Here is a 12,106-nt window from a genome sequence, read left to right as displayed (position 1 = left end):
AGCTTTGATGCTCAAGACCATGCTGTCCTAGAGACAAAAGATTAAAATCTTTACACAAGGAGGGAAAGCTTTTCAAATCCTGAGTTGAATGAGGTGTGGGATTAGAGCTCTTGGTTCCCAAGCATGGAGAACACTCAGTTTTAACTCTAAATAGACATGACAAAGCGAAGTTTGTAAGCACAGCCCAGGAAGGACATCCTGGGGAAACACAACAACTTCCCCCCATTTCCACTCTTCATGAAGCCTTGCACTTTTTGGGACTGTTCGGAAACTACTTCTTGCCATCAGGTTGTGGCTAATAAAAATGTCTTTTAAGTTTTTTTAAGTATTCATAAAATTTACAAGAAATATTGCTTTGTGCACATGTACAGTGAACAAGAGGTTCCTAGAGAGAGCTGTGATGGCATCACTGACACACTAATATGTAAAATGAAATTAAACTCAATTAATGAGCTCCTGAAACATTGCAAGCCATAAGCACTGTGAAACTATAGCTGAAACAAACAGGCAGCTGTTCCATGACCAGTAACTAAGGAAGACTGGTTTGCTGCAGACATGTGTCCTTCCATCTCCCCCTCTGACACCACCACCAGCAAGAGACAGTGATGCTATGATCCGTTTGGGGCTGTGCACTCCACAACTGGCCAGCAAGCTGCCATGGAATTCAACAAATCCTGTGCTGTGCTAGTCCTTCCCTCTTTCAGGGCACTCATCTGGGGCTTTTCCCTGCTAACAACATAGCAGTTTTCACAGAACCTCTAACAGCCAAACAGGAACTGCTTTCAGATCTGATTAACACTGGCCAGCAGAAGGAATACACCAGGGATCCCCCAAGGGCACACGTTTTGCTTCCTTGGGACACCAGCTACAAAGCCGAGTTGGTGTTGTCACTGAAAATGTAAATCTAGAAGCAAAGATGACAAATATCTCATTTTTGCTCAAAGAATTCAGTATAAATTTAGAGGCTTTCCAGGAGGCCAAGGTGTCTTAAGCCACAGCCTGAACCGGCTGTCAAACAAGTCTACTTAGCCTCAACCACAGAAAAGTATCATCAGAAAGTTTATCAACCACTTGGTGAGAAGATCTGCATATCAACCTTTTTAGTAAAAAGTCAAAATACAGGCACACTCTTCTCATTTTGTCACCTCGAGTTTTACAAGGAAGCAGCAAACATGCATGCAGGTTTTGGTTTGCCACTGCAGTGTGCTGACACTTACCTTTCTAAACACAGGAGTGGCAGCAAAATAGGGGATGAGTGTAACATCAAATGTCACAGCTGTTCACTAAGCAATGCACCTGAAAGCCTTAAAAATTCTGCTGAAAATCTGCAATTTTAAATTCTACCTTTGGCAAAACAAGTCACAACTTTTCAAGGCTTAATAAACTTCAGGAACAGAAAGGGGAAAACCCCCACCAATTTTTGTTGTAGAGATAACCAAACAGTCTGACAGAATTTACAAAAAGCAGATTATTTGCTGCATGGTACACCTCAGAAGAAAGAGAAACAGACATGTCTGTTGTGGCAGAGAGAGAGAAAGGTCACTATGATCCAATTCTCTGGTGTGTCCAGTTTCCCTTTTATAGCCATCTGCTTGGCAGATGCACAAGGCAAGTGTGATGAAGCAGCAGAACACACGTACTGTAAACTAAGAGCATCAGACAAGTTACTTGTCTCAAAAAACCCCAAGAAACTACTGAAGGCCATGTTAGCTTCCTTGTGCAACCTATTCTCTAGCTTATTTGGTACTCAAGTATCAAAACCTGACTACTACACACAAACTCAGAGCAGGAGAAAATAAAACAAGATGGTAGGAAGATACCCAGATCATGATTACTGATAGCTGAAGAACATGACTAAACAAAACACTCTCCTCTTAAAGAAAGAAGAGAGCAAGAAGCTGCAGTTTCCAAGCCAAACCACGCTGGAGCTCTGGCTCGTGCAGCTGAAGGGCACTGAGGGGGATCACACAGGCTAAGTTTAGCCCTGGAAGGTTAATCACCCCAGGTATCCTCTGCAGCCAGGGCCTGGTACACCTTGAGGGTGACTGAACATGAGAGCCTTACAGAGCTGCTTTCAATTAACCTATGACACTGTTCTGATTAACCAGTAGCATTGATTTTAGCTTAATTACTCCTAGTTATATTAAATTTGTACCTTAAGTGAAGCTAGTGGATGTTCTGGACCAAGTAAACTCCAATGAAAGGAAGCCAAATCTTCATCAGGTAGAATATGATTACCTGAAACATAATGCAGAACTCATTTAAGTACACCATAAAACGTTACACACAGTTTCTACATACAGCAAACAAATCTGCAATCAGTCCTCAGCTCCCCAGCAAGAGGATTAACATAGAGATTAAACTTGCAGATATCTTTTTGTTACTCCAGAAAAGCCTAATTAGCATGCTGCTGCTGCAGCAGGAGTAGCTTCCCTCTGTGTGAGGAGCACTCTTCCATGAAACCAGCTCACTTCCAGCAGCAACACAGCCAGGCACGACACGGCATCCTCCTCCACCTAGTGTGCCCTAGTAGGGAATCCTCAACAGGATTTCCTAATGCAGGTGCAACTGTGTAAGAACACCTTCTATTTCTCCTTGACATTTGCTGGGAAGCCCTTTCTGCATCCCAGCACTTGTAGTTACTGATCCCCATGGGAGCTGCCCCTGGAATCTGCCCCCTGCTCCCTCCTGCAGTGTGGGTCAAGCAGCAAGGCACCAGGCAGGTTTATCTAACCCTCAGAAACATGGGCAGCTCCAATGACACTTAGCAGGTTCCCAATTCCTGAAGTTTCTTTTGCTGACCTGCCCAGGTCAGACAGGACCCTGGCTGGCAGCAGCAAAGGAACTGGGAAATCATATTATTTCCACGGACAGAGCATTTACCATGCTGTTCATACCCCAGAGAGAAGCTCACCTCAACTGGATTTTTTTCCTAAAGCACATCACACTCAAACACACCCCCCTCCCCCAAAATCCCCCCCTCACCACCAAAAAAACCCTCACCTACCAATTCTTACTAGGGAACATTTCCAACACTTGAATTAATCCAAGATGTAACTAATCAGCCAAAGATGGAATTCAGTGGCTGTGGATCCAAACTTTACAAAGAGCTAAACAGAATGCATCAATACACTTCTGGCAGAAAACGTCAGGCTATTTTCAACACCTGGTCTTGTGAAGCAGCAGCCTAGAAGTGACTGCACAGCTCTCATTGCTGCCAATGTATGTACAGTTTGCATGTTTTTGAAATTTCGCTGTTTCAACAACATCTTGAATCTACTCGTAAAGAATACCACAAGATTCTTTTAATATTACAACAACTGTTTCCTTTCTTAATATTTTGCTTGTAAAATCATCTACTTTGCTCCTAATGCTCTTTACTATGTGACAGGCAGGAGAGCTGTCCTCTGCCCTGGGACCAGCTGATGCTCTCCAGAGAGGCAAATCTTTGGGTCCAATCAATACTTCACCCATTGCTGAGATCTCCAGTAAGGACATTATCATTTTTATTCATTAGGAGCTAAACTTTAACCTCACATCAGAAAGATTCAACAAGTTAGCATATAACAGCCACACTCCAACTAATCTAATCAAGGTATGATTAGACAGTCTTTGTAATACAGGGCTGAAAAAAAACTATTGCAGCCAGAGCACCACAGAGTTCTGGGATAACTGACAGCAACTCCTCCAGGTGCTACAATTACCTTTTAAAACAGTCAGGGCTACTCTCCCTTCCACCAAAATGCCAATTTTACTTAGTCTCCATCTGGCATTGCAGTCAATTCCATCCCCCTGAACACACCTAAGGTGCTCTGACTGTTCAATCAATTCTCACCATGCACTGAACCACAGGATTTAGGATGCTGAAGTGCAGCAGTGTCTTTTGTGGTCCAAAGAAGAAGTGGTGCCTGTACTTACCTTACGTAGGTCTCAAATTTTAGTGAAAAACAGAGACTCCATAACTAAACATGTTACAAAGGGCTGCCACAGTGGGAAAGAGATCAGTGTTACATAAGCAACCTCTATTTCTTGACCTGGCTGAACAACCTCAACATATATTGATTTTTCCCATTTTAATGGCTTATTATAGTGTATGCCTTAGGTTTTTTTGAAGCAATTAGATACTAATTGAAGCCACTGCCCTATCTAAAGAGTTCACTAAATTACAGCCCTATACCTCACACTGGGTTTGTTTTTCTACTGCTCAAGCTTGGGCTGTTTTTCTTTTCTTAAATCATTCTGAAGTATTTGAGTCAAAATTTACAAGAGAACCTAAATCAATTCCCTGTTTACATCAGCAGCAATTAGGACAGAACTTTTTAAGAGCAGACTCTCAGAGGATGCAGTATCCAGGCCACATTTTAACTACCCATGCCAAGGATACTCCTTATATTATAAAGCTACAACTACAAAACCCTTCTGCAGGAAAAGCTGGAAGAAGGAAAAAAAAACCAAGCTAAAACCCAAACCAACCATCACAGTGTACACAGAACATCCTCAGACACAGATCTTTAGAAGTTTGCCTAGCTGATACAGTCAGAAAAATATTTTGCTGGAACACTTGAACAGAGACTTAATGACATGGAAGTATCTGAATACAAAGAAACTTGAGTTTTCTGGATACAGAGAACCAGATCTGCAGTCCTAAAGCTGAACAAGGATATCACAGATATTGTGATAGTTTGGGCCCTCTGGAATTGCAAACATTAAACTAGCAGCTTAACCATAATTATTTCAGAATGCATCATTTTGTTCCTACACAAAGTGGCAGCACAGGGAGTTACACTGACGTGCCCAGCACATATTCATGTGCCTTCCCATGCCACCAAGCACTCACTCAGACCTTCTCACTGTGATTTTCAACATTCTGCTTATCAGGATCAAAAGAGATCCAAAGAGGCCACAGGAGCAAGGGCAGAATAACCTGTGAAGCTGGACAAGCCCTCAGATACTCAAGAAAAAATATAAAAATCTAGACCTGAATGAGCTACCATGATTTAAACACATTCCACACTACACACAACTATCTGCATATATGCACTTAGTATTTTACTTTAAAAAAAAGTTACCATATTAGCAAGGCTGCAAAAGTTAAAACATGTTGACAGTATTTTCAGTCAAACTGTATCTATTTGTTTTCAGTTTATAGTTCAGTTTGTTTTCAGAGCCCTTTCTCTCTCCAGATACTTAGAGTTCCTAATATTCACTCATAAAATAACACAAAAGCCCTGACCACAGGAAGGCTTCCAGATTATCTTATCTTTTCACCCTGACTTCCATGAACTCTATTCTGCTTACTCATACTCCATACACACACACAAGAAATGCAAAGGAATACCCAGAACCAAACTTGTAGCTGAACTGGGTTTTTTAACCTTTGTACCAATTTAGGAGGGGTGGGGGGGTAAAGAGCTACAAAACATTTCTCTAGCGATCATGTAAAATGCCTTCAAATTTCTGTCTCCTAAGGGTAAACTCAAAAATATTTTGCCATATAAGATAGCAGGAGAGAAAAATGCTCATGAGCTCCTTGCATAAAGTTGCAAAGCCTTCAGAAACTTTACCAGAACTTTTCTCACTTGTTGTTGATATAACCTAGCAGTGTTTCAGTGGGCCAAGCAGCTGGAGTTGTGTGATGAGTTAAAGCCATGCCATTGTCATCTACTTCCCATGAATTCCATAAAACATGCCTGCAACTGGGAAACTGCTTTTCCACCAGTAATTCTTACTCGCTCAACTGGCATGCAACTATTTATAGACTCCAGAACAAAGCCAAGCAATAGTAGTAGTGTGTCCTGCAGTTCCCACAATGGCAGCTCAGTCACCCCTCCCACACCTGTGCAGGCAGGTAACCACTCTGGAAAGCACACACTAACAGAAACCAACTCCGACTAGTCAAATACTTGTGGCTTTCTACTGCAACATCCATTGGTTCTTTCCTTCTTAACATGGAAGGGGCTTGCCTGGACTGGAAACAATTAACACCAAAGACTACTGGAATACTAGTATTTTAAAGCAGTAACACAGAGCTTTCATTCACAGCTTTCAAATGAGAAGTTTTATTCCTCTGTCACATACCGCTACTGAAACAGTCAGTGAGAAAATGAAAAGAAAATCCAGTTTTCTTATTTTGTTTGCACAGCATGACAAGATCAAGAACATGGCTGCTCCTAAAAAGCAGAACACTGCTCTGAATAAATCTTACTCATTGGAGTCAACTTTATCTGTGATTAATTCACTCTTCCATCTGAGAGAGTATGACTTCTCTACCACTGCTATGGAAATAGGGTGCGTTAAAACTGTCCCATTTAAGCATAAATGTGAAACTGGTGACATTCCCACCTGTGCTCCCTACAGACCCCACAGCACGGAGTGTGAGAAGCAGGAGTGCTAAGACACTACCAGCCAGAACCAGTGGAATGGTTCGATGTCAGGCACCTGTGCTTTCAGAATTGTGCAGTTTCACTCAGTTACACAACATACTTCTGGTGCAGCTCACGTGCTGCCATATTTGCCCAATAGTCACTTCTGAGGGGGGGGAAAAAAAAGTCCCTGCAACCCAAACACCTTCAACTCCATAGGTGATATTTTTGGGCAGACTTCAGGACAGAAGCATACTTCCAGTCTGGAAAGTGTACCATTAACAGCAGACCTCATATACCATACAGGACCCAAACTAGTAGAACCACACCTGTCCCGTTTCCCCCCACCCACTGGCAACATTCTAGCTAGGCAGAGCTCTGCCCAATCCTTACTTTCAAATTTTGTTTCTAGACAGCCACAACTTGTATTGCTCACAGGTCTCTACAAATTGGGCATGTCTGACCTCATCAACACCCATCCAGTCCACCTCACATGGCAGGAATGTCCGGGACAAAGGGATGCCTTTCCCCAGATGCTCTGTCAAATTACACACAGTTATTTTCAAACAGTTAATAGAAACTGAAATGGTAAGGCTGACTAGCAGCATCTTCACTTACCTAAAAGAGCAGCAAAAATAGGAAAGCGATTTGGATTCAGGTCCAGTTGCTTGGCAACTTCATGCATTAGGTATTGGCTTGTTGTGAGGCTTTTCCCATTCCGGCTCAGTTTTAGGGCATGGGCACTGAAATAGTAAGGGATGTTGCACAATGCATAATCGGAGTCATACGCAACCAAACCATGGAAACCTTTTTCTCTGCAGAAAGCAATTACTTCTTGATGATGATCCTCAATGCTCTGTGCAACCTATAGTGGAAGACAGAGCAATTAGCTCCAGTGTAAATGGCAGCACTGATTTATCACAACTATTACAATATAGTGGGTCTCTCTGACACTATACATGTGCATCTGAACACTCCAGACAGGGTCATTAAACAGATCCAGTGACGCAGCACACACGGACAGGACGTACGGAGCACCCAGAGCACAGCACACACCTCTGGAAGCCATTGCAGTGGCATTCTGTACTGCTGAACTCATCTGAAAGACCTGTTTATTAACAGAAACACTCAAACTCTAAAGGTATTACTGTACCAGGGTCTGTCCCAACTCAGGGGAAAGCCCTGAGGCTGTGGGTGCTGCAGCAGCTCCAAGATGCCCCCCATGATCGAGCAAACCCATGATCCCTTTGCAAGCTTTTGGCCCTCTCTTGAAAGAGCCAAACACAAGCCAGGATCAACAAACAGAGGTAACTTCCTTAACCTTTCAAAACCCCTACCTTGCTGTGTTAAGCCAAATTTTTCCCCTCTTTCCACTCTCAGCCTATCCCTTTATGCACTGCTGTGTCTGATGGTGCAAACTGCTCTGAGTTTATAGCCCAAACTTCACCTCTCCACTCCCGTTGCCTAGCAAAGCACATATTTTAGGCTACGGCAATCAGATGACTCGAACAGACATGTTGTGCAGGGAGCCATGGGCCAATTCCTGATGTTGGGAATACAAAAGCAACCCTTTCTTATCAAGAAGTTCATACTGACAGAAAAAGCCCCACAAGGGCAGGGCCAGTACCTACAGTTCTGCATTCCCACACACCATCAGGAGCCCCTACAACCACAGTGTGCACACAAGCACACACACCTACAGCCAGCTGAAAGCTTTGGATCCCTAATGCTTCTACCATCCACACACACAACAAGCATTCAGTGCTTCAGAAACCCCCTTGGAAGTTGGGTGTTGGTATAACCTACTCTCACTGAGTATTCCATTTTAACAACAATGCAGACAGCAAGCTATCCCAAAATAGACCAGTACAAAACTATTAGCTTCAGTCTCCACAGCACGCATGAATAACTACAGCCTTGGTGCCAGAGAGGCTATTTACTTCCTCTGCAGAACAGGAGAGAGGGTCCCAAACTCCACAGCCTGCTCCAGCAGCCCTGCAGCCATCCATGGCAAGTTTACAGCGACCCTTCCTCTCCTACTCACTCCTTACACTTGCTGAACCTGATGCTGAACTATGGTATTCCAGAGAGGTATGTCAAATTTTGCTTCTCCCGTGAGATGTTCCCCTTGAAACCAAACCCTGAGCAGTAAAACAGTCACCTGTGATACTCCTGTGATCAAACACAAGCTCGGTAACCTCTCCCTACTCCTAAGCCTGCCACCTCCTAGTCTTCAGAAAATGTTACTTCTTCAGAAACTTGCTTGGAGTGTTCTGGAAAAACACACTTTTCTAACAGTGGTGTTGCTCCCTACCATAAGATGTGGGAGAAACCACAAATATCCTTGAAAAAAATTTAAAGACATCAGATTTACACAGTTTCTAAATCAGGGAAGGCAACTTAGGCTTCATCATCCCCCAACCCCAGTCTTCACTGGTTTTAAATTAGAAAAAAAAAACCCAGATGTTTTTTAATTAAGGGTAGACAGATTTAAATTATGTCCATGTCTCTAAGCCCAACCTCTCTGCTCACACAAGCAGAGATGATCTATAAAAACCCAAGTGAGAACTCTTCCTGCAGCACTAGGTGTGACACGGGTTTGCAGATAAGGCAGGAGGAAGCTGTGTGTGCGGCCTGCTCTGATCTCCTATGAGCTATTTCCTCTAACTCCACAGCCTCCAGTTCCCTCCCCATTTTATAGAGCTCTCTGACACAGCACGAAGCTGCAGGGTGTTCAGGGAATACTAGACTCCATGTTCAAATAACTGAACCATCACAGGGAAAAGAGCTGTATTTGCCAAGGTACAGTTAACGCTGTACCAAGGTACAGTTAACCCACAACATAAAACTCTAACAAGATAAGAGCCAGAGCAATAGCTCATGGCTGTCACAAACGGAGAGATACTCAGGCAATGTTCCTGCCCCAAAACCAACCCAGAGAGGGGGGACGTGGGGGAAATCACAGCCAGGAGTTTGGAATAATTTTCAAGTCTAAATCTTGTGTAAACATTAATAGTGCTGGCTCAGAAAGAGAGAATCCTGCCTGAGCAAACAGGCACAAGCACCTTTAGGTACTGAGAATAAAACAGTCTCCCCGAAGTATTAGAGATGTTAAGATCTCCACTGTCGAAACATTTAAATTTTAGCGAGCTTGGTTTACATAAAAGTTTCTTTTAAAAATTATCATATGCCCCCCCCCCAAAAAAATTACCAGGTCACAACACAGCTAAGGACCCGCAGGATATCTGTTATAACCTGCAAGCACCTTTAGGTACTGAGAATAAAACAGTCTCCCCGAAGTATTAGAGATGTTAAGATCTCCACTGTCGAAACATTTAAATTTTAGCGAGCTTGGTTTACATAAAAGTTTCTTTTAAAAATTATCATATGCCCCCCCCCCAAAAAAATTACCAGGTCACAACACAGCTAAGGACCCGCAGGATATCTGTTATAACCTGGAGGAACCTGTTAAAATCCTGCTTTTGAAACCATCTGTGAGTGATTTATAATTGTTCTGGATGGAAGACATCACTCTTTTTCTCCCCTCTAATTACCAAAATAGATTAAATTCATAGGCAGTTCCTAGCTCTGCACAGAAGCCTCTACTTAAGACTCAAATGTTTCCTGAAAATATGAAAATCAGTTTCATATTTAAAGTCAATCAGTATTCTCAAGCCCAACTTCTTAAAACAAAGCGAGAAAACACCAGGATTTAACAACTGTCTTATGCATATGTAAATTTAAAAAATTATCCATACATGCAAATAAAAATCACACCTTCAAGCTGCATTTGCTCTGTGCCCATCAGGAGGGCTGCTCCAAAGTGAGAGCAAGAACAACACTGGAGGAAGGTTTAGAGAAGATATATGTAATAAAGCAGATTTAGAAAGATAATAAATCATGTAAGTGAGGAAGAACAGCAGAGACGGAACGTGATTTAAGCTCAGCAGTAACTTTGATGTGCATTATGCATGCAACCAATAGGAACCATGAAATAGCCTTCCTAACCTGAGAATGAATCCATTAAAACCAGAGATATACACAGAGTTTTGACAACTGAAAAAAATGAGGAATCAAATGGGAATTGCTAGTATCTTTCTCATCCCCAGGACAGCTGAGTAGTGCAGAGAACCAGCACAGTTTGGATATGCACAGTGGTGGCACAGTGGTGGGCCTGTTCCTAACAGCAACAAACTCTCCCCCCCCCACTCTCCACCAGTACGGGGTAATGAGCTGCCAACTCCCAGGGCTAACCCAATGCAGACAAATATCCACCTCGCAAACCTTCCTCATCAAAACTAGGGCAACGGCTGTATCTGCTGGGATTTTTGGGGGGGGAGGGGGTGTTGGGGTTTTTGGATACTTTTTTTCAGTGACAGAAAAGATACTCAGCATGAAGTGAGCTCACGCTCCTGTAACTGTTTCCAGAGATTAGGAATCAGGCCTGTTACCAAGAAACCATAAAGGAGCTAATGCTGCAGCTAAGCTTGGAAGTAAACAAAGTGCTACAGGTGACACTGCTGTCAAATGTGGCAACTTGGTTGGGATGTCACGTACCTGGGTCAGGTCTGAGACAGAACATGTTTAACAAACTAAGAGCCAGTTCAACATGCCACAAAACTAGCGCAAACACCGAACACCCACTGAGACCAAGACTGCTGCCATCCTGTTAGCTACTACGTATTTCAGGGCTGCTTTAAACCAATTTTAACACATTAAAAGAAAAAAACATTCTTATTTTACCCCACTCACTGCTTTGACTAATGGTCTCATAAGTCTCAATAACAAGCAAAGGAAGATTCATAACGCACCCACAAACAGATCAAGGCAAAGACCACCACTGCATGAGCCCCAAAACTTTTTGCTTAAAGAAGTATTTCCTAGCTACAAAAAAAAATCCTCAAAAAGTTTAAATGAGAGGATGTTTCTGCTATCAAATTCCCACCATCCAAAACACGTACACAATTCTGGAGAACACACAGCTGCAGCAGACACAGCTCGCTCCTCACTCTAACCGAGGCCAAGCCCAAGGCATCGTGTATAGCAAAGCTCGACGTGCCCTGCAAGAATGAGCTTCGCCTCCGCTTCCAGCTCGTTCCGCACGCGCTCTGCCCGGCACCGTGGCCCCAGCCCGGAGAGCCAATCCCCACCACGGCCGGGGCCACCGCAGGGTGGGACTTCCACTGCGGAGAGGGCTGGACACCCACTCTGCCCCGGGTGGCTGCACACGGACGGGCCTGGCCCAGCGAGCCGGGCACTATGAGGGAGAAACAGCAACTCCTGCCCCGTTGGCAGAACTAGGAGAAACTTCACCCAAAGTCACCTTTTGGGTGAGCTCGGTGGAGAGAGGCTTCTGTACCCCCCAGGGCTACAGCCTGGCCAGAATGTCTCTAATCCACCGAAAGGGCAGATAATGTTAAGCTGCTGCTAGTGATCGTGCATGCAACTCCGAAGGTTGCATAATATTTTTCTACACACAGAAGTAATTTAGGATAATAAAGCCTGCGAGTATGTGCTCCCCCTCCTGCTGCTCTCCCCTCCCCAGCGGGAAGGCGAGCAGGCAACTCCTAAAAACTGCAGCTTCATCCCCGGGCTTGTTTTTCCAGAGTCTTATGTTTCAATATACACAATCGCTCGGCCGAGCAGAAACCATCGTAAATCAGGAACGCCGTGCGGGGAGATGCGACGTGTTCATATCCTGCAACCTTTGAAATCGTGGCCTTGGAGTGCAAACCGGCCACGGA

The 12,106-nt window shown here is 43.7% G+C and overlaps 1 protein-coding gene across 2 annotated transcripts in view; it reads right to left on the bottom strand.

Moving 5' to 3' along the window:
* The window catches only part of FAM120A (family with sequence similarity 120A), a 45,436-nt gene extending 38,197 nt beyond the window's left edge, over positions 1-7,239 (bottom strand). For both annotated transcript variants that reach the window (XM_009077005.1, XM_009077006.1), the window contains exons 1-2: positions 6,981-7,239; positions 2,156-2,238 (exon numbers count right to left, since the gene is read on the bottom strand). In XM_009077005.1, coding sequence (XP_009075253.1) covers positions 2,156-2,238; positions 6,981-7,047 — 150 coding nt within the window. In that variant the 5' untranslated portion in view covers positions 7,048-7,239. The remainder of the gene's footprint in view (positions 1-2,155; positions 2,239-6,980) is intronic.
* Positions 7,240-12,106: the final 4,867 nt, after the last annotated feature.

This window comes from Acanthisitta chloris, unplaced genomic scaffold (genome assembly GCF_000695815.1).
Source record: "Acanthisitta chloris isolate BGI_N310 unplaced genomic scaffold, ASM69581v1 scaffold9576, whole genome shotgun sequence".
Classification (NCBI taxonomy): Eukaryota; Metazoa; Chordata; class Aves; order Passeriformes; family Acanthisittidae; genus Acanthisitta; species Acanthisitta chloris.
Note: the sequence above shows the minus strand (reverse complement) of the source record. Positions and strands in the feature narration are given on the sequence as shown.